Consider the following 23,044-nt stretch of genomic DNA (forward strand, 5'->3'; position numbering starts at 1 on the left):
CCTTCCTTATTTGATTGGCTAATAGACAGGTGCTCCAGAAGGTGATGGCAGAAGGCTTCCAGGCCTCCTTATATGTCATTTCAGTTACGATGATAATGACCGAGAGTGCCTCCAGACCGTCAGTATTTTGCAGGAAGGATTCCAAATGCATACTGGAACTTTGAGTTTGCACAGTTAAAGTGGATTTAAAGCATTCTCCTGCCCTACTGCTACAAACCAACATTTTTTTGGTGGTTTGGCAAGTGCCAGTAAAAGCATTGAAAAGTTGTGAGGTGAACAAGACAACAGGAAGATGTTTCCAGCAAGGAAATAAACATGAATGAAGGATGGATGGATGGCTGCCCCATAAACAAATCAAAATGAATGCTCAGTAATGGCAGGACATTGTTGTTGTTGTTTTATTTGTACCTCACCCAGGGAATTGGGTTGCTCCAGTCACTCTGGGCAGCTTTCAACAGATATAATATCGTAATAAAACATAAAATATTAAAAACTTCCCTATACAGGGCTGCCTTCAGATGTATTCTAAAAGTTGTATAGTCTAACCACAAAGTAAGTTAAGGTTTGTGTAATCAAATCAGGATGAATGCTGAATAAAGCGGTTGTGGAGCATCCCTTATGGTGTCAGGTCAAAGGCAAATTATGGTACTTCTCTTTCCCTGAGGTGGCGATGACAATGAAAATGGACAGAAAACCTCACTGCAGCAGAAAGAGTGTTTGTAACGGCAGTACATATGAACTTTTTACAAGCTGAAAATATAACAGTGCAACCCTATACATGTCTGCTCAGAAGCAAACCCATCTGAGTTCAATTGGATTTATTCCCAGGTGAGTATAAGGATTGCAGCTCAATGGGACTAACTTTTGTGCAGTCAGAGGAACATTGGAAGATGCCTTGTGGAATCCGCTGCCAATAGACATTCAGTAGGTGCTTTCTGTTCTAACTTTTAAATGCTTGCTGAAAACGTTTCTATCACACTGATGCAAGCAATAAAGAACACACATTGCCACAACAGTTTTATATGCTCACATTTTCATACTGTTTTACATATAATTGTTTTTTATATAAATAGTGGTCTCTCTCTATATATTTATAAACAAACATGCCCTACCTGGAGATGCCAGGGACTGAACCTGGGACCTTCTGCCTGCAAAATATGGTCTCCTCTCCACCACTGAACCAGAGAGCCCTTCATGCATTAGATTCCCAGTGATGCTTATATGCATTCCTTTGCTAATGCCCGGAAGTCTTGAAACGGCCCATCTTTTAAAATTGTACAGAGTAAGGTGAGCAAGCCCATATTATTACTTGTGTGCTTAATTAAGACAACTGTTTCCTTTGAACTGAGACTTGGGTTAAGGATGTATTTGCAAGAAAAGCTGAAGTGCAGCAGCAGCAGCAGCAGCAGCAGCAGCAGCAGGTGTTTACTGTCTGCAAGAGCTCCTCAGCTCTGTCCCCCTGCCTAACGGTGGATTTCACTAAGCTGTTCCTTTTCCCTTCACTTTTTTTTTTTTTTTTTTTTTTGCTTGACACCATTTTCTTCCGAAATATTTCTGGATAATGTGAATTCCGACGTGTGTGCTTTGCGGTCTGCGTGTGGTGTGAATGCAGGTGAACGTGTGGAAAGAGAGTCCTCCCGTCTCTCGCAAGGGGTTGGACTAAAGGACCCCCTTCACTTTCCCCGGAGTCCCTGCAACACCTCGCAATTCCCCTTTTCTGGCAGCTTGCTGCGGAAGCCGCTGGTGCTCCATGGAAACCTCTTTCTTCCTCGTGCGCTTTCTGTCAGGGATGCCTCGCTGTGACTCCCCTTTTCCCCGCCTCTTATATAGCAAGCTGCTTCAGGTTTCCAGTTTTCCCGCAATTTGGATAGTTTAGAATTAAGTGCTACTCAGAAGGAAGCCCCCACTTTCTTCCACGTGACTCCCGCGCGCACTCAAAACGTGTCGGATTAATTACTCAGGCAGCTTCCGGCGAAAACTCCCCCCGTTTCTAATCCCCGCCGTTGAAGAAGCAGCAGCGCACTAGCGCCCCCTGGAGCCTGCCTCTTTTTTTACATTTTTTTTTTTAACCAATACAAATGCGAAAACCATAACCACTTAGCTGGCGAGTGCATATCAACTACGGCTTAGGACTGTTTGCTGAGAATGGGAACTTAAATGCGGATCCAGCCCAACACCCCGCCCGCTTGGTAAAGTTACCTCCTCGCGCAGCTGAATCAGTCATCAAAGGACTCTGGAGCAACCAGAACGTTAGAAATAATGAAATTTTTATCATGAATGAGATTGATCTAATTCCTGTTTCCTGCTCAGATCCAGCCTATGCTGTTATCCTTTGGCTCTGAAACCTGGAGAACTCAGAAGCATTTTGGAAGTCTGTTTTGGGAGTGTTTGATGTCATAGACCACAGAATCAAGAGAGTTGGAAGACACACACCATCTGCAAGACTGCAGATCACAAAATGGTCAAGATACACAAAAAACAGTTTAGGTCAATTATTGAAAAAAACCAAAAACACCTTTCCACAATAATTGTAACCCTTTCCACATAGGGCTGCTCCAGACCAGGTTTTTTTTTTTACTGCAGGTGGGTTTTGCAATATGTTCCTATCACAACAAAAGTACATTAGTGATGGATTTGTTCTGCTTTATTAGTTGTTCTGCGATGCATCCCCAATGGTAACCACATTATTACTGGCTGGACGCAACAAAATCAGGACAAAAAACAAACCATATTTGCGGTATAAAAAAGGGCACAGGATTTCATCAGTGGAACGCGCTGATCAGTGAAGCAGTGTGACCGCCCCCGAAACATTTTTGCAGGCACAAGCAATATTGAAGGCCCGATAGCATGCGACTCTTCCTGCACCACAAAACTTCTCGAATGTGCAATAAAACGTGGCTCTGGGACCCTCTTCCAGCTATGCCCTGTGAACGCATGGGGAGGAATTAAGCCCCCTGCCACATTCAAGCCTCTTTTCGGAGAGACTGATCCTGCCTGTATACACAGAGTCGAATGTGGTTAGGCTTTATAGTGCCTAATCTGCAAAGGCGCTGTAAAACGCAAGGTCCTTAATCTCTAGTGACGTGGAAATAACTTGCACAAATGTCACCGTCAAGGTGGTTTTAGCCTGTGCACAGCTGACTCAATCCTTACCCCGCCTTTCATTGTATTTCTAGTACCATAAGGAAACAGCGATCGTTTTAACCTTGTTGCATCAACGTGCTCCACCACAGCGTCTTATCTGGGGCGTGGCCTGTGCCGTTTAACAATCTGATCCACATGGGGAGAGGTTCTAAATATAGGCTCCGCCAGAATCGAAACTTAATCGCGGGCAGCAGGAAACGAAAACGAAACTCAAAGGAACAGCTGGCGCTTCTGCTTTCCTGGTTGGACAGCGCCGCTGACTTTGCGATGCGTAAACGGAACTCGCCGCGTCCCCGAGCGCGCATCTTCCAGACCAGGCGCGCGTCGCGGAGGAGAGAAGAGGCGTGCGCTCATTTCCATTTCTCCGGCGCAGAAAAGAAGTAAAAGGGGGGCGGGAGGTTTTCGGTGGAAGGGTGTGTGTTGCGTGTGCGCGCTTGTCGGGGTATTTGGAAAGGGGAGGCACGAAAGGAGCCTTGAGCATCAGTGGAGAAGGTCCCCATGCTTAATGTGAAAGCTAGACAAGAGTTTGCGCCCTGGAGCTTTGCGCAGAACGACATTGCTATTGCTTAGGCAGCATAGGAGGGTGATTGTGTCTTTGAGCATGTGCAGAGCGCCTGGCCTAGTTCACAGAGTAACAGAGCGAGCTACCTGCTTCCCTTCATGGTGATGGGGAACAGGGCTCTTCCAGTCAGGGAGGCTCTAATTTTTCAGGCTGGCTTGAACCCTGCAAGGCTGAAAGCTAGTGTCAGGGTGAACTTCGAAATGGATTGGAAGTGGGTGGACACCAGATCTTTGTGATCTATGCTCATCTGCTTAGGATATATATTTAGGATCAGATCCACACAATAGATCTGTTTCAGCCACCAAAGGAACTGAAAATAAGATTGCTGGTTACTCACTGATAAAGGTAAAGGGACCCCTGACCATTAGGTCGTGTCAGACTCTGGGGTTGCTGCGCTCATCTCGCTTTACTGGCCGAGGGAGCTGGCGTACAGCTTCTGGGTCATGTGGCCAGCATGACTAAGCCGCTTCTGGTGAACCAGAGCAGCGCACAGAAACGCCGTTTACCTTCCCGCTGGAGCAGTACCTATTTATCTACTTGCACTTTGATGTGCTTTCTAACTGCTAGGTTGGCAGGAGCAGGGACTGAGCAACGGGAGCTCACCCCGTCATGGGGATTCGAACCGCCGACCTTCTGATCGGCAAGTCCTAGGCTCTGTGGTTTAACCCACAGCACCACCCGCGTCCCTTACTGACTGATAGCCTCCCCTAAATTTGTAGAATCAGACTATCACCAGGGGGGAAAAACACGGGGTGGGGCACATATGGGTCAAAGTGGGCAAGAACGAAAAATAAGGGCATACAGTAATCAGGAGTTCAGAAATAGTGAGGCAAGTGAGCTGGGTGTTGGAGGGCGCTTGCCCCCTGCCCGTCCCCACCTCCTGGCCAGGGCCGGATTTAGGTTTGATGAGGCCCTAAGCTACTGAAGGTAATGGGACCCTTTATATGTCCAGCTGTCCTTTGTCAACAACAAATTGTCACTGTTTTTTTTGTGTTGAATATATGCTGTATGGTAATTTATGGACCTAATAGGTATCTAAAGCCATTTGCACATAGCAAAATATGTATTTTATCAAAGCAACTGTTGAACTGAAATACAATTAAGAAGTAGTATATTAATAGTGAAATAATTATTCAGCTCTAACTTAAAATGATTTTTTATTCATAACAAACTTAATAATGCAAACACATTGGCATTTGGCAATAACAAAAGTTACTTTAGAAACACGATTTACAAAGACTCATAATCTAGCCTCTAGAAACCTGTTATAACATGAAATTTATAGTCTGCAGCTGCATGTTGCCATGCAACCAGTCCATGCAGAATGTAGGCACCGTATATATAGAAATGAGCAAGCCAGTGATATTTTAGGGAGCCGGCTAGCAGGCGGGGCCCATTACTTACCATATTTTTTGCCCTATAGGACACACTTTTCCCCCTCCAAAAATGAAGGGGAAATCTGTGTGCGTCCTATGGGGCGAATGCAGGCTTTCGCTGAAGCGTGGAGAGCGAGAGGGGTCGGTGCGCACCAACCCCTCTCGCTCTCCACGTTTCAGGAAGCTATCAGCAAGCCTGGGGAGCCCGCGGGAGTTCCCGCAGGGCTCCCTAGGCTGCAGATAGCAGCCTGCTGCCCAGAGTGCGGGGTGTGCCAAAGCAGAGCGCCCCCCGCTTCAGGCAGATATCCACAGCTTGGGGAGCCCTGCGGGAGTTCCCGCAGGGCTCCCTAGGCTGTCGGATAGCAGGCTGCTTGCGCGGGGCGCACCGAAGCAGAGTGCCCCACGCTTCGGGCAGATATCCGCAGCTGGGGGGCGGGGAATAATTTTTTCCCCTTTATTTCCCTCCCAAAAAACTAGGTGCGTCCTATGGGCTGGTGCGTCCTATAGGGTGAAAAATATGGTACATCATAGGAGTCTACACAATACAAAACACTGTTGGTGTATGTAGGTTTTATTTTATTTGTTTTTTATGTTATATTTTGGAAATATACATCCAGTTTTTTCTTTTATTTTTTTTTTTAAATAAATTTAAATCCTGAGAGTGGGGCCCTAAGCTATAGCATGTTTAGCTTATACATAAATCCAGCACTGCTCCTGGCACCTCCTATGGGTTCCAGGCCCTAGAAGGGCTTTAGAGAAAGAAATGAACACATTATAAGGGCCGAGTTGCACATAGTGCCTGGCTGTGCAGCCTGAAATCTCTCACACTTGTAGGAGACTTGTAAGACTGAATTCTATGAGTGGGAGCTCATAGAAAAGAGTGTGGTCATGCTTAAACCTTTCCTTGGCCGTTGTTCAAAATCACATGCCTTCCATGGGGGAAAATATATGGGTCCCTAAATCTTTTCCTTTGCATTATAAAAAGCAGCTTGCAGGAGCAAAGGCTATCATGGCAGGGAATATATTTAACTCTTCTTTTCACCCCTTGTCCACTCTCGCCTCACAATTCCTGACACCAGTGGATACTTTTTTCTGGAAAGGGGGTGGGGGGGGGCAGAGTGTGAAGTTAAGAGTAAGATTTTTGGTGAATGTGGATTTTATCAGACTCAAGAAGACAGTTTGCAGTATTTAATGGGGCATACTAAAAATTAATGAGCTTCCATGTAGCTCCTGACATTTCTTAACATAAGGCCTTTTCTGGAGAAAATGTTTTAAGTTGAGTTTTAAAATAGTCATAAACATATCTAAGCTAATTTTGAGGACTTCAGACTGAAGGCATTTTATGTGGTCCAACTTACATTTTTCATAAAAGTGATTGATTGTTGCTGCAACATTTTTATCTAACTAGGTACAAAGTTCTTTGGTACACTTTGCTCCTTATCAGACCTGAGTACAAAAGTGCTCTCCCTATTTGTGTTTGTCAGAAACTAGGAACCAGTGACATTCTGCCTCTGATCATAGCCATCTGGCTATCATCCACTAGTGCAGTGTTTCCCAACTTTGGGTTTACAGCTATTTTGGGACTACAATTCCCATCACCTCTAGCTAGGAAGACCAGTGGCCAGGGATGATGGGAATTGTGGTCCAAAAGCTGCCCGAGACCAAAGGTTGGGAAACACTGCATTAGTGGATGGTACTGCCCCCCATTCATATTTGTTCAGAAGGAAAATGATCTAACATAGTGTTACAAGTATGTAGCAGGAAAAGCATATCTACTGAGTACTTCCCATGATAGTTTCATAATTATGCAAAAGTAATCTATTTCCTGACCTCTGGAGCGAAATGTATTATTGCTTCGTTTTGTAAAACAGAGAACTGCTGAGAATGAGGAGGAACTCTTGCAATGATAACGCTGGTGTTTACATTAGTGAAGCATCTTACCAATTTTACAATAGGTTAATTTTTTTTGTATCGGTTTTTAAACAAATACAATAACCATTAAACACTTATCCAGCAGTACATCGAATGGTGTTGGTTTTATCCATTGTCTCTAGACATACACTTACACATTCAACATTCAAACATATTACTTAACATAACCCCTCCACTGAAAATATTGAGCAGTTGGTTTAAGAAGGTCTTGATTTTGGTGATTTTGCAATAGTTTTGCTTAATGCTGATTTTTTGGGTGCTTGAGTGGGGGAATCATAGGGTCATATGGGCTGAGCAGCCATAAATTAGTGTCAATGTATTTTCAGATGCATTTTCAGCTATGAAAATATTTTTTAAATAGTAGAATGATATTTCTGTGTGCTTGATAATTCCAAGGTGTATGGAAGAATAATGGGCCAGATGTAAGTACACCAAGTTTCCAAAGCTGGACCGATTCATATGTCAAAACCCATAGACTCACCATGGCTTCTGAAGCAAGTTCAGTAGGAGACGAAACCTCTCTTTCCACGTTCAGCCAACCGAAACAAGCATCCTTGGCAGAAGTTCCCAGTGAACCATGTTTGTATGATTTCCAAAATCCAGGCAAGTAACTATACGGTTTTTTTATTTGTGTTCATATTCTTTGGAGTAGTCTTGTTTGATGCCTTTTCCAGGATCCTATTTCACTGTATGGTAACACTGGGTAGGTGGAGTGCATATCATTGAGACAGGGTTTCCTCTCACATGGTGGAGCAGCACTGCATATAACTTGGTACATGTGAAGTGTCTCTTCACACGTTATCAAAATGCCCAGTCCTAGTCCAACACTCGTAACTGCTATACCACACTGCCTCATAATGATGAGGTCTTCAGGGTGGATGGGGGTTTTGCTTACTGACATCCAGGACAAGACCAGGATCTTATAAAATTGTTCTGAAACTTGGAAAAGAAGTCGCTTTACAACATAGCTTCTTGCGCAGTTTTCCTCTTCGGCTATTTAGGATCTTGGTGGGAAATTGGCTAATGTATGTGATAAATCTAAGATCTGTCTGCATTTTTCTTTTTCCAGTGCTACAGAGATGCATGGAACAAATTACTTGTTTACTTATGGATGAAATACCAAAAGCTGAGTATGTATGATAAGCTAGTCTCCTGTCCTGTAGTGTCACAATGGAGGTGCCCCTCCCCTTCCCCGCTTTCATTAGCTTAGCTGCTGTTAGGTATGAAAGAGGACCTGGGCAGTCTTGGGAAGGGAAATAGTATGTAGTAATTGAAAATACATTTCTTGATCTTAAGCTGTAGCCCAGAACACCCTGAGGTCATTTTAGACTAGGTCATCCCAAGCTTTCTATTGGATGCTGGTGTCTGTCAGCCTAAATGGGCTGTGTAATCAGGAACAGGATTTCTGAAGATCTGATTCTTAAGCTAATGGAATATTGGAATCACTATGACTACAAGCCACTATTCAGTTAGCTTATGAATCAGTGGTTTAGAAAGAAGGTATCTGGGTTTTTTATGATGACGATACTACCCGCCCTTCACCAAAAGGACCTAGTGTGTGTATGTGTATCAGTATGGCATTTTTTAAAAAACTACTGTTAAATTGCATTGTTTGTTTATGTCTTTAATCCAGATATGTCAGCTTGTTGAATGACTATGTAGAGTCAGAGTTTTTTCTGATTGATGGTGATTCATTATTCATCACTTGTGCAAGAGAACTAACATTGCAGCGTGGACAAAACTTGCACTTTTTCTACCTAGTTGAGCGCTTTCTCCTGGATTTAACAAGCAAAGGAGCAAAATATTTCATTGTTTTCTTCAAGGTAACAAGTAAAATGTGCTTTTACTATGTACAGTGGTTTTCTTCACTGGAGGAAAAAAATGTGTTCACTCTTCTGGTATTTGTTTAACTTGACCACAGGTGTTTCAGTCACAAGAAGAGAATATAAAGATGTAGCAATTGTGAGAAAGAAGCTGTTTTATTCCATTCAACTTGCTTACCTGGCTTTGAACATGATAAAAAACCTTCAAACAGGCTTAGCCAACTTGTGGGACAAATCTGGCTCACTAGGTTGAAGGGACCAACCTGACCAGCTTTTTCTTCTATTCTGATCAAGCACAAAAAGTATCTCAATTAATAGTAGAGCAAAAACAAAATCAAAAAGCAATACTGTGAAAATGTAATTGTTTTGGCTTTAGTTGTCCAGTCCGAGGGAGGCAAAATCCAGTGACAGCCAGAGTCCAATCCACAAACAATACCTTGATCAGTGATGGCTAGTGAAGGATAAAAACAATGCAGAATACAGTAATTTCAGAGCCTAAACTGCAAAGATTTCAGGACCATGGACAGGCCACTAGGACAGGGGAGCCATCTCTATGTCAAGAGCTGCATTCCTTTGAATCTCTTAAGGTGTGGTGTGTGGAAGTGGTGCTGGAAGTGGAGGCAGTGGCAGGTCAGACCAGAGCCAAAAGTGGGTGGGGACCCCCGTTTTCCACCAGTTGTTCTGTTTTTCTGTGCAAGAAAGGCACAGAACTTAACGTAATGCTTAGTATTCAGCTAGGTTTTACTCACATTCTGCCCACTGAAATTAATGAAGGTGATTTAAGTTAGTCCCTGACTCGCTCTCCCATGCGCCACTATCACTGAGGAGTGAAGACTCTTAACATGGCAGCCACTGGAGCTACAGCTGAACATCCCATTACCTACCTGCCTGTCTGGGTCTGGTGTGTTATCTGTGCCAGGTAGAAGGCACTGGGAGTCTCTTCATGTGTAGAAGCCCAGTTCCTTAGTCAATAATATTTCATTCTTCCATTCAGTGATAACCACAAGCCCATATATATGTGGCATGTTAACAGGATAGATTTTAGTGAGTTCCATGTGTATGTTAAAACAGGATTGCAGCCTTAATGTAACTCTTAAGAAATGCCATACTCTTTTGAATGTTCTGTGTCTCAATTACTGTAAGACATTGAGAGGTATTTCATATATATTGTTTTTTCCCCCTTACAGGATGTAGAACATATGTATTTCAGAAATCCTGATTTCCTTTCTTTGCGTAATGCATTGATCATCCATCTGAGAAAGAACACTGAAATTCCTATACATACTGAATTTTCGAACTTCTTAGAGAGTAGTTGGCAGCAATTTCTGCAAGACAACTATCCGTATTTCTTAATAGTCGCTGATGAAGGGTTGGATCAACTGCACACCAATTTCCTCCATGTATTTATTTTGCATACTTTGTCAAAGAGAGTCAACATTGTGCTTACTTCAGGCCAAGAATCAGATGCAATCAGAGTTTATGGATACCACATCAATAGTCTGTTCAAATATCAGACTCATTTTAAACAGGTAAATAATAGAGTGAGTTCCCTTCAGTGAAGGAAAGGGAACAGGTTTGGTCCAAGACATCTTACTTCCTGAGATGAGGCAGAAAATGGTGTCCTTCCCCCCTGCCCAAGTCAAAATGCATGGTACCCCAGGCTGGCACCTGAGACAGGCTATCCTGCAATCACAGCTCCCCTTTTCTGGCAGTAAAAAGACAATAATAATCAGCTGAACAACTAACAATTGGCTGTTCTTTGTTGATGCCCTAAAGAAGTTGCCTGAGGTGGCAGCTTCACTCTATCTAATGATAGGTCTAGTGCTGCCTCTTGCATGGCACAGCAATCCTTGGCTTCATCAGCTACAACCCTGAGGCATTTCCTGTGTGATCACACACAACTATCATTTTTAGGGGTAAGGATCAAAACAGGGTAGTATTTGCAACTTTAACATTAGGCAATGTTTTCCTTGACTTTGCTCTTATTCATAATTTAAGGGAAAATCAAGGGGGGGGGGAATCCTTGAACAAAAACATAATTTGAACTACTACTTTATGCATTGTCATATTCCCAGAGGTAACTTACATATAAAACAAATAGTATATAAAAATATGCAACCATAACTAAAAGTGATTAAACCAAACGTCCCTCCTAGTAGTATGCATTTCCCAATTTAGTAAGTGTCATCATTGGAAATAAATGAGTACATGAACATGTCATGTGAAGAGCGCATTGTTATCCTTGCGGTTGCTACTATGTTGTGAACTTTACTAGGCTTTTAATGTTTTATGTAGGAAAATAAAAGAATATCAGGCACTTAGAATTTGTCTATAATGGCTAACACTGGAAAATTCTGCCTAATGCGCTCCTCCAATCTGCTTATTTATTTGCTTTAGTATACAGTGGTACCTCGAGTTACAAATGCCTCAGGTTACAAATGCTTCAGGTTACAAACTCTGTTAACCTGGAAGAGTTACCTCAAGTTGAGAACTTTGCCCCAGGATGAGAACAGAAATCATGTGCCGGCGGTGCAGCAGCAGCAAGAGGCCCCAGTAGCGAAAGCACACCTCTAGTTAAGAACAGTTTCAGATTAAGAATGGACCTCCAAAACAAATTAAGTTCGTAACTAGAGGTACCACTGTATATCCTCTTTCTTTAGTCATGGAGCTCAAGGCAGTAAACATGAGGTTCCCAGGTGCTCTCCAAACCAGCTTAGCTTCAGCAAGTTGGATGCACCATCAGACAATGGCAGGGACCAAATGCTCTCTCCATTCCCATCTTCAGAACACCATGGTGAATGTGGAACATAGGAAACTGTCCTATACTAAGTCAGACCAATGGCCCATCGAGTTCAGTGTTGTCTCTGCTGAGAGACGGTGACTCCTCAGGTTTTCAGATCATGGTCTCTTCCAGCACTACCTGGAGATGCCCGGGATTACACCAGGGACCTTTTGCATGTAAGCCAGATTCTCTGCCATTGAGCCATGACTCTTCTCCAAAGGGAACATTGGATTTGCCAAGGGAACCAGCTGTTCCCCACTTATGATGAAGTACAGATTGCATTTTCTAAAAGTCTTGTCTTAATGAATGAATGTGTGCCATGCAATTTGAATGGGCAGAATCAGAAAATAATTATCCAGTAAAATAGTCAAGAATACATACAACGAGGATAAATTACTAAGATAGTATAATTAGCATAAAACAGATTTCCACAATTTTATCTTGTTTGTCATGATTATTAATTAAGGTTGTCATCTGATATAATAATCTTATTTAATTTATTGAGTAATTGATTAAATTAGCATATGAGTAAAACAATAGTACTAAGCAAAAGGACCCCAACCCTTTTTTCTTAAAATGTGCAATTATATATAAAAACTGAATATAGCAAGCCCTGCCCTTAAACAGGCATTCTCTCATGCCCACAATGGAATAACAGTGGCAACCATTTGGGGCATGTCCAATTGACATGTGTTTGCCGACACGTGGGTTCTTTTGGAGGGCAGAACGGTGAGGTGTGTGGGCGCCAGGAACAGAAGCCCAGTGCGAAATGGTCACCGCCTGTACGTGCATCATCTTAAGAAAAATGGTTGGGACCTTTTTGCTTAGAACTATTATACAAAGCCATGGTTTTCCCAGTAGTAATGTATGGAAGTGAGAGCTGGACCATAAAGAAGGCTGATCGCCGAAGAATTGATGCTTTTGAATTATGGTGCTGGAGGAGACTCTTGAGAGTCCCATGGACTGCAAGAACATCAAACGTATCCATTCTTAAGGAAATCAGCCCTGAGTGCTCACTGGAAGGACAGATCCTGAAGCTGAGATTCCAATACTTTGGCCACCTCATGAGAAGAGAAGACTCCCTGGAAAAGACCCTGATGTTGAGAAAGATGGAGGGCACAAGGAGAAGGGGACGACAGAGGACGAGATGGTTGGACACTGTTCTCGAAGCTACAAACATGAGTCTGACCAAACTGCGGGAGGCTGTGGAAGACAGGAGTGCCTGGCGTGCTCTGGTCCATGGGGTCGCGAAGTCGGACACGACTAAACAACTAAACAACAACAACAAATTATACAAAGAGTAGCAGCTTTCAAAGTCTATTTCCTGATTTATATAGGGCAGTCAATTGAACCTTATAAAATCAATGTATACCCATGTAGGCACCTAAGGCATTCAGGAGACCTTTGCTGTGACCTCAGTCATGTTGAAGGAGCCTACGAGAATACAGCTGTCTTTCTCTTCAGACCTTTGCCCGGCACACAGGTCGTGGGTGGAGCTGAATGGGCGGGTGCAAAGTCACAGGCAGCCCTTTACTCATGTGATCATGATGTGTTGATTATAGCAACCCTATTCACCTGTTCCTCACATGTAAGGCATTGCTATGATCACTTTGGGGCAGGGTCATGTTTTTAACCCCACTCCCAACCTTGCATCTTCTTTCATAAACAACTACACATTGCCTCTACTTCTCTGAATTGAAAGTGCAAAGTGTGGGGTCCTACTTAAGCATAGGGGTTCCAAGCGGTTGATCCACTCAATTACATTGATGCCCTGATCACACAGCATTGCTGCACATCTTGTGCCTTGGGCTTTCTCTTCTGGTAGCTGCAGGGTCCAAATGTGTGACTCCCTTCTCTAAATTAATCCTGGGAATGCTCTACACACAAGTATTGAATGATTAAGGGCAATAATTAACAAAAGACTTTATCCTAGTGGGAAATCAGTGTGATTTAGGAGTGCTAATGTGGGCTGGATTATGCAGCACAATTTATGCTCATGATTTTTTCTTTTAAGCATGAAAAGAACCTTGAACGTTACTGTCAATCACTGGTTAAGTACTGGAAGGAATCTGGTACAAAAGTATGCGGTTGTCAAAGTCTGGATGCTTTGGCAGGAAAGGTAATAGGTTTTTTCATTGCTTACGAATTGGTTCTCCCATTGTTATCATCATCATTGTATTTCCAATTTGCTGAAATTTTTTGAAAATACGATATTTAAAACAGTCAAGTCCACCAAGAAAATTGTAAGAAAAGAAGGAAAGGAGAATGACCCTTTTCTGTGTTCTTCTCCCTGCTTATAGGGAAGCGTTCAAAATAAGTAGCAGAAAATGTTTCAAATGCAAACCATGTTTAAACATTCTCCCCCATGTGATTCCAAGTGCATGGGAGCAGATGGAGAGCGAGACCATGCTTTCAGCTGTGTCCCTGCTAACTTCCATGTATTAAGCGTGTAGAAGGTCTGGAGCAGGAACCCTCTTCTACTCGCCATGCAATAGAAGCTTCCCATGCAAATAAGACCCCTTTGTGTGGAGCCTAGACATGTAAAACGTGTGTCGGGGTAAGTTTAGGAGGAGGCTCTACCCCTTCACGCAGCTGGAATTACTCAAATAGTGCTATAGATGTACATCTTTGTAACACGTGCAGGACTAGACTTGAAACTCCAGAAAGGATGTGGAGAAACAGACATAGTCAAGGGTAAAACCAAAACCTGTATCCTGTAAGCTTTCTTTATCATAAATATACTGTACTATGTTCATCAATATAACAACAACAACAACAACAACAGCAACAACATTATTTATACCCCGCCCATCTGTCTGGGTTTCCCCAGTCACTCTGGGTGGCTTCCAACTGAATATTAAAAACAATACAGTGTCAGACATTAAAAACTTTCCTTCAGTTGTCTTTTAAAAGTAAAATAGTTGTTTATTGCCTTGACATCTGCTGGGAGGGCGTTCCACAGGGCAGGCGCCACTACCGAGAAGGCCTTCTGCCTGGTTCCCTGTAACCTCACTTCTCGCAGTGAGGGAACCGCCAGAAGGCCCTCGGCGCTGGACCTCAGTGTCCGGGCTGGATGATGGGGGTGGAGACGCTCCTTCAGGTATACAGGACCGAGGCTGTAAAAAGGGACATGGAAATGAATGAACCCAAAAGCTCATCTGTATATGTGGATCATCAATAAGCAAAACTGTTTGTAGTTCAATATACTTTTGTAGGATTTCATTTAAGCAGGAGAGATAATATTGAATCATAACAGTTTATTCACACATGAAGTCATTCAAGCTTCTAAGTGTATTTCTCTTAAAAAAAATAGAATCCTTTTCTGAATTAGATTTTAAAGACAAAAATACTAACATTTCCATCTTTATATGTTCTGAAATGACAGGCTTATAGAAAATTTGCCCAATTCCAGAAGGAAATAAAAGATCTTCGGTATGTTGTCTGCATCATCACCTGCTCACTAGTCCTGGAAACACACATGCAAGTACTAGAAAGACCAACTAGCTCTGCAAAATGGGTGAGAACCTGCTATGTACTCAAATACATTACAACAAAGACTAGCACATTCAATATGGCATAAACTTTCATAGATCACAGTCCACTTCATTAGATCTATGAAAAATAATCCCAAACTGGCATGTATTTAATGGACTATGTTCACAAAAGCTTTATGCCATCATTAAATTGGTGATGTTTCTATTGTTTTTGCTGCAACAGGCTAACATTGGCTATGCTTAAAGAAATTATTTTTAAAAAATACTTTCATTTGAACAATAGTACATTTTTGCAATTAATATTCCTGTATGCACTTCAGTTGTTGTTGTTGTTTTGGTCCTCTTTCCTACTTTTGGCAGTACCTCAATTATGACTTTTCCACATTCAGCCTTTGAGCTCCAGTGCCATTACCAACTGTTACAAGGAGTACATGGTGCTAGCATGAGAATACTCTGTGCGATTGGGTTTATCCACATTCAGTGGTTGCTGAACCTGCGTGGAGCTGCTGTCACCACCCAAGAGTTTTTTCAGTGGCTTTTGATGACCCCCACGACATTTGAAATATTACATCATTACCCTGATTGTTTATGGGTATCATCATATAATTTGATTTAAGATACATGATAGAATTATTGTGACAATAATTCTTATGCAGAATATCAGCACCATAACAATTAAAACATGGTAAAGTTTGGACTAACAATACTATAAATAAAGTTGCCCATTTGACAGGGTTTTAAGGCTCTGGCTTGATATTTGTTACTGCCAGGTACAAGTACCCCAAACAGACTTACGGTAAATTAATTTTTTTTTAATTGGGAGATTCTTGATGTAATTTGACAGGTTTATATTTACAAACTGAATGCTGAAAAATGGGAAACCAGAGGAATTTGATTTGTAGGGTGTATTTCTTTTTTTTAAAAAAAACCTGTTTGTTTTTGCTTCTCAAAAAGAATGAGAAGAAGAAGAGGAGTTTGGATGAGAAAACAGTGTTAACCCTGGAAGATGTTGGAGACCTTCTACGAATGTATTGCCTCAGTGTGGTATTCCTACATCATTTGCCCCTTTCTCAACGATCGCGGGTGAGATTCATCAATGCCTGCTGGAATGAGGAAACTTTGAGATTTATGCAACAGGTAGGCGCTGCAATGACTACTTCCAATATATTATTACAGTAAAGCGTTGGCCACCTTTTATTATTTTATTAACCAGGTAAGAACTAAAGCCAGGTGCTGGATTTGTGGAACATTCTTAAGAAAGTGCTTTTCTGTAGCCAGTTTTTCAGTGTGTATGTCAAATGGTTGGAAGGGCAAAGAGAGAAAATGTAGCCAATCAAATTTGGGTATATGGCATCATCTATGAGGGCAAATGAAGGCCTCAGACTGCCCTTAGGCTGAATGGCGTGGGAGAGGAAACCTGGCAACTTTGCTCATGCCTCTCCCTCCCCACCTTCATGTTAAAGGTAAAGGGACCCCTGACCATCAGGTCCAGTCGTGACCGACTCTGGGGTTGCGGCGCTCATCTCGCTTTATTGGCCGAGGGAGCTGGCGTTTGTCCGCAGACAGCTTCCGGGTCATGTGGCCAGCATGACAAAGCCACTTCTGGTGAACCAGAGCAGCACATGGAAACGCCGTTTACCTTCCCGCCGGAGCGGTACCTATTTATCTACTTGCAGTTTGGCGTGCTTTCGAACTGCTAGGTTGGCAGGAGCAGGGACCGAGCAACGGGAACTCACCCCGTCATGGGGATTCGAACCGCCAACCTTCTGATTGGCAAGCCCTAGGCTCTGTGGTTTAACCCACAGCCACCCGCGTCCCACCTTCATGTAGAAGGCCTCTTTTACTGCCAGATTATTGTCATCTAGCCAAGATCTGGCTGGCTATGCAATGCCCTAATCCTTTATGGCTGTTGATGATTATGTATGTTTTTAAAAGACATTTTCAAATGATGCAGCTTAGGACTAAATTATGAACTCACTGCTCATTTTTATGGGCATTTTGTATCACACTTTGAATGCTATTTGCAAGTGCTTTATGTTTATGAATTGAGACATTTAAGTTTGGGAATAATCCTGGGTATTAATGTGCCATAACAGCTGGAGTGCTGGAATAGATGCCAACCATGCAGTTAGCAAATATATGAGAAACTGCTGTCACTGCTGTGGTCTTGATTCACATTGGGCCCTCTGCTATTTGCAGTAGGTGTGAGGAAAGCTCCCACTTGTTTTAGTTTGTAGAGCAAGTAATTGTGCAGAGATGCATAAAGGTAGATGCACAGTTTATCTTAGCACGGTGCTTTGCCTATCATGATTCTCCTTGTTCCCAGCTACCAAGACTTGAATTACCATCGGTCCTTCTGTCTGTGGACAAGCTTTGACCAGTTTTATAACATTTAGACACCTGTAGCCATGAAAAATAAATTTAGGTGTTTCAGAAAAAGAACTCCTCTAACGCAATAGTTTCACCCCTTATAGTGTACAGTTAGGCTGGAGAGTTAAATGCTGATTAATTGAAAATGTTTTCTTTCCATATTGTGCCATTTGAATAAATGGAACGAACCCTATGTTGTGCAGTTTACTGAGATTTTTTCTTTTCTCCTTTCAGTATAAACTTTGTGAATTTCATGTTCTTCAATGCCTTGCAACTCAGGCCTTGAAGAACGTGGATTTTTCTACACTGCCTGATTTAAGTGATGATCTCCTGTTGAAGAACATTGCATTTTATTATGGACTGGAAAAAGGCCCAGGTACTCCATTCACACCAGTTATTATATTTTTAGGCCCAGAGTTTTCATGATCAAAGCAAGTTGCAGTCTCATGGAGTTGCAGACTGTCATTGAGATAGGTGAAGCCTTATCTCACACATCTCTTCTTTTGTCCAGGAGACAGGGTTTTCATCTTTTATGTTTCCCAATGAGTACAGTGTCATGGGAGATTGACAGTTGTTTAGCAATTGAAGAGAACAAATATTTACCGTATTTTTCACCCCATAGGACGCACCACCCTATAGGACGCACCTATTTTTTTTTTGGGGGGGGAATAAAGAAAAAAAATTATTCCCCCCCCCCCAGGCATGGGGCTGGCGCAGGGGAAGCCCGAGCTTCCCCCGACCCCAGTCCCCAGAACAACCTGCTATCCGCAAGCCTAGGGAGCCTCGCCGGTCTCCCCAGGCTTGCGGACAGCTGTGCGAAGCCCGGGCGTGCTCTTCAGCGCGCCCAAGGCTTCGGAATGTAGAGCTGCGCGGAGCCCGGGAGGGCAGGCAGCTCTGCGCGACCTTCCGGAGGCCGGAGGCCGGCGGCTTGGCGCTGGGCTCCGGAGGGTCGCGCAGAGCTTCCTGAAGCCTGGAGAGCAAGAGCCTCTCGCTCTCCAGGCTTCAGTGAAAGCCTGTATTCACCCCATAGGACGCACCCACATTTCCCCTTCATTTTTGGAGGGGGAAAAGTGCGTCCTATAGGGCGAAAAATACGGTACTTTGATAGGATCTCTTCTTTGGGGAACACTAAATCACAGAATTTTCATATTGGACCAGTTTAGATAGCATGAAAAGTGATGGGAATACAGGGCAGCAAGCCTTGGGGTCATGCTCTGGTGCAACCACAAGGAGGCGATCAGAAGCTTTCATTTCCATTTTTTATTAACCACAGTTTAGTGTTACATCTAAACCCTTAACTGTAGGCATGTTCAGGGGGTATGCCCAGGCACACCAGAATGTTTTTAAAAATCAGGGATCAAGGGAAGTAGACAGAAAGAGATGCAGGGAGATTAGAAACGCTGGAATGAATCTGCATCTTTGGCCTGCATTTGTCTCTAGAAGCAGCGGTGGTTGATTGACTCCAGCAGCAGCAGAAGTTGTGCCTCTATTCCATCCTTTTTCTTCTGCCTGTGTCTGTTTCTGTCTCATGGCCCTGCCTCCCTCTGAACTCTGGTTGTCACTTTTTTTGGAGAGAGACCTATTGGGGAGAGGGGATGCTTTGTGGCACGCAAGTATGGAGAAGAGGAGCCATCCTGCCCTTAGCTCCGTTGATCTGCCTTGCCTTTAGTCAACTTGGCATGAGTGTTTTCCTCTGCAAGAAAAAAATCTCCTTTTTTGGTGTCTTTACCACTCTTGTGGTTGTTTTTGCCTCATTTCCTCTTCCTTGTCCTTATTTTTTGGTATTGCCATTCCTCTTCCTTTTTCTTTCCTTGAAATAAAATCAAATCCTTGGGTGCACACCCTAATGAAATATGCTGTGCATGCCTATGCCCCAACCGGGGCCAATCAAGTGCATTTTTCTCCTGAGTTGGACCAGCAAATGACTTCCTCTTGTTTCTTAGTGGATGACCTTGGGTCATTCACAATTTTTCAACGTATAAAAATGGAGATGTCATGCAAACTGCCTTAAGATCTTAGGAAGAAATCAGGATATAAATGCAATAAAAATGTTAAATAATAAGTTGCTGAAGTGTTGTTGCTCTGTCCTCCTGCTTTGGTGGGTGGGTGGCATCTTAGGGACTGTAGAGTATATACTAGACAGGGATTTCTGCCATTGGCTATCAGTAGCCCAAGCCATAGAGCCTGTCTAAGAAAGCAATCAGAAGATGAGACACAAATATTCAAAATTCTTCTCTGTGTTGGGCAAGACACAAATAGTGGGTGGGGATTGGGACAAAGAAAGCTTTTGAGTCTTTAAAAAAATATCTTAAAGGTAGTGTGTGGAAGAAAAGAGGATCACGTAATTTTGAAATAAAAGTTATATTTCAAAACACACATTGCTTTGAACTGCTAATTTTCTTATAATTTTTTAAATTAGGGTTTGATTTGGATATAGGAGCAAAATTGAATAGGGACTATGAACTTTTGTGGAAACATATCACAGAACTCTCTGGAACATGTGATTTTGGAGCACCTTTTCCTCTACGAAGAACTTCTACAACATTTATTGAGGAAAAATGTTTATCTGGAAAAGGTAACAACCTTCTGGGATTCGTTTAGCTTTTAAAGCAGACTCTGAATGGCCACCTATCAAAGGATGCTGTAACCTCAGGTTTCCTAAATCAGCAGGGTTTGGTCTCTTGCAACTCTTAGGATTACCACATAATATAATTCTAATTCTATATATTACATAGTGTGGGATGTTGATAATATGATAAGTAAAGCTTCATATAACAATGCAGTCATTATAATTTTGGCATGCAATAATTATTGTAAACATTGATAAATATGATTTCCCATAATAATGCAGTGAGTGGTGTATTCGTTTTCTTTTTTACCCACATACTAGGGACCAGTCACAGTTTGCATTTATGATTGTATTTCTTGCAATTTTGTATTTTTTTTTACCTTCCTACAGCAGTGCATGTTTATATTACAGGAAAATGTTTCCAGTACTTTTCCATATATATATGGAACACACACACACTATTACGTACATACACACACATACACATATACACACAGTATTACTTGAACTCATACTTTTCACTTCTTGCTGTAGTAATCTTCTCAACAACAATGATTTTATTTTTGGTAAAGACAAGGAATCGAAGAGGATGTTTCCTAAACCTGGACTTATACCAGTGATGAATACCATAGTGGATGAATTTGCTGGGAATATTTTAACTGAACTGCCATTTTTAAAAACGTATGTATCACTTTTAGTTTCTTGGATATTCAAGAATAGACATATATTTATTTAACAATGCTCATATACCAAGGAATTTGGCCTGGTAAAAGGGAGGACCAAAGGGCCAAATAGGAAGTTCTGGAGGGCCACATTTGGTTTTCCATGCCGAAGGCTCCCTATCCCTGAAATACATAGGGATCTGGCTTTGACAGAGAGAATATCTACACAATGAATGTTTTTTATTATTTAATTATTACTGAAAATGCCACATATGCAATATTTTTATTTCTTAGCGATGATCCTGTTGTTGCCTCGCTTAAAAAGCAAAAAGAATTCGATGAACTCCTGCACTGGCATTCTGGAAAGCCACTCAGTGATGATTATGACAGGACAAGTGAAGGATTTTGGGGTAAATACAAGAAAACTGCAGCAACCAAGTCCCCGGACAACTACAGTACAGTGGAACCTCAGAAGCCGAACGTCTCGGAAGCTGAACGTTTCAGCTCCTGAACTCTGACAAACCAGAAGTAAATGCCTCAATTTTTTAACGTGCCTCGGAAGCTGAACACTTCTGAGGCACTTTTCTCTTTTTTCTCAATGGGGCTTACTGACTGCCCCATTGAGCCTCGGTTTTTGAATGTTTTGGAAGCTGGACGGGCTTCCGGAATGCATTAAGTTCGACATCCGAGGTTCCACTGTACTCACACTTAAGTTGTCGGAGAAATGGATACTCTTAAGAAAATAGACATGAACGTGCATAGGAAAAATCATCTGGGTGTCTACTCTTTAATGTTAAAGTTTTGCCTTATAGAGTTAAGTATATAGTTTCAAAGTTAAAATTCCATGTTTCTGAAGGAGAGAACCTTCCATGTGCCCAACCAACACGATCCTATGAAATCACTGTGGTTATGTTGTTGCTTTGGATTCTGCAGTCTGGCCTATTTATCACTTTTTTTTACCAGCCAACAAATTTCTGGTAACTAAACATGGGTTCCTCACTGGTAATGTCTTCCAGATAATGCTACATCCCATGTATTCCAGTGCCCAGTAGAATTGACTCTAGCCATGCAGAATCTAGTTCTAGTTGTGAGCAGAGACATTCCTGCTTTGCTGTGCCAAACTGAAAATGGCATTGCAGTAGTGGGTGCTACTCTTTTCTTGCCTTCAGGGAGTAGAATTGGGAAAATGTGTGTAGCTGCCCTGACCCATCTATTAGCAAAAAGCAGCTAGACAGGAAAACATAGACAATGAATTAAAGAGTAATTGGAGTAAGGAGACAGTGGCTTAGAGTCACAAAGGAGGTGGGCATCTCCTTGAAGTCTGGTTTCTGATCACTGAAGTGCCATTTAGGGAAGATGGTGATGTTAAAGGGCACTGTGATGCATTTCTGTGTCTTGAAGGAGAAAAGAAAGACCCATGGGCCTTACGACAGAATCAAAAACTGCAAACCTTTCAACGATTTTATGGGGAATCCCTAGAAGGCACAATTTCGAAGAAAATTGCTCCTCAGCCAGATACTCCAAAGAAGGCTTCTCCTTATACTACAAAAAGCAAGAAAGTCCAAGTAAGAGCCAGAGCTCTCTTTCCTTTGTTTTTCTTTACACCTCATCACCCACATAATCACCTCAACCAGGAAGCTAGCCTGGCTTATATTTTAACATCTGCTGGATCCAAGGGTTTGGAGGGTCTCTGCATACAGCCTACTTCCCTCCACTCTGTTGCATTTCTTGGGGGCGGGTGGTGGGAGGAGAATTACATGCATGCATAAACACATTATGGAACTGGGATCCTACCAAGAGCTGAAATGTAATGAGGGTTATTGATTTGCCGTTAACTCCTTTCGTCCATAGAAGACAAAAGCAGAAATTATTATTGAGGAGAACCAGAAAAGGAAAAGAGCTGAAGAAGAGAGAAAAGAAGAGCGTCGTTGGAGTGCCCTTTCAGTGACTATTGAAAACAACATTAAAGAAAATATGGCCTCTGGAATTAAGAATCTAGAAGTCTTTCTGGGAAAATGTCAAAGTGCATCTGTGAAATGTAGTGCTGAAATGGCAGCACTGAATGTTTGCTTTGGTTTGTGGACAGAACATTGCAAAGCAGCAGGTATGAGGGTGCATGAAGTGGCTATTGCTTTTGGCAACACTGGTCAGACATATAGATATATATGTGTGTGTGAGAGAATGAGAACTTCTCTTTTTGTGTTGATATAATTCTGAGGCCTTTATCAAGGCCTGACATATTTAGATCATGAGATATCTGAAAGCTCAGATTTCCCATATTAGGTGGATTTCCCTTCCCTTTGTGCACAGAAAGTTCATTTTAGTTGCTC

The 23,044-nt window shown here is 42.3% G+C and overlaps 1 protein-coding gene across 3 annotated transcripts in view; it reads left to right on the forward strand.

The window, feature by feature from the left end:
- The first annotated feature begins 3,264 nt into the window (after positions 1 to 3,264).
- The window catches only part of DDX60 (DExD/H-box helicase 60), a 56,754-nt gene continuing 36,974 nt past the window's right edge, over positions 3,265 to 23,044 (forward strand). Inside the window, exons 1-14 of one of the 3 annotated variants that reach the window (XM_081875198.1) lie at positions 3,265 to 3,524; positions 7,490 to 7,617; positions 8,084 to 8,144; positions 8,648 to 8,837; positions 10,025 to 10,366; positions 13,634 to 13,738; positions 15,005 to 15,136; positions 16,068 to 16,250; positions 17,718 to 17,859; positions 19,903 to 20,058; positions 20,625 to 20,733; positions 21,009 to 21,124; positions 22,116 to 22,279; positions 22,566 to 22,818. In XM_081875198.1, coding sequence (XP_081731324.1) covers positions 3,280 to 3,524; positions 7,490 to 7,617; positions 8,084 to 8,144; positions 8,648 to 8,837; positions 10,025 to 10,366; positions 13,634 to 13,738; positions 15,005 to 15,136; positions 16,068 to 16,250; positions 17,718 to 17,859; positions 19,903 to 20,058; positions 20,625 to 20,733; positions 21,009 to 21,124; positions 22,116 to 22,279; positions 22,566 to 22,818 — 2,326 coding nt within the window. In that variant the 5' untranslated portion in view covers positions 3,265 to 3,279. Of the gene's footprint in view, positions 3,558 to 7,410; positions 7,618 to 8,083; positions 8,145 to 8,647; positions 8,838 to 10,024; positions 10,367 to 13,633; positions 13,739 to 15,004; positions 15,137 to 16,067; positions 16,251 to 17,717; positions 17,860 to 19,902; positions 20,059 to 20,624; positions 20,734 to 21,008; positions 21,125 to 22,115; positions 22,280 to 22,565; positions 22,819 to 23,044 lie in introns of all 3 variants that reach the window. The other 2 variants (XM_081875200.1, XM_081875199.1) reach the window with 2 other exon arrangements.

This window comes from Podarcis erhardii (genome assembly GCF_964252035.2).
Source record: "Podarcis erhardii genome assembly, chromosome: 9".
Lineage (NCBI taxonomy): Eukaryota > Metazoa > Chordata > Lepidosauria > Squamata > Lacertidae > Podarcis > Podarcis erhardii.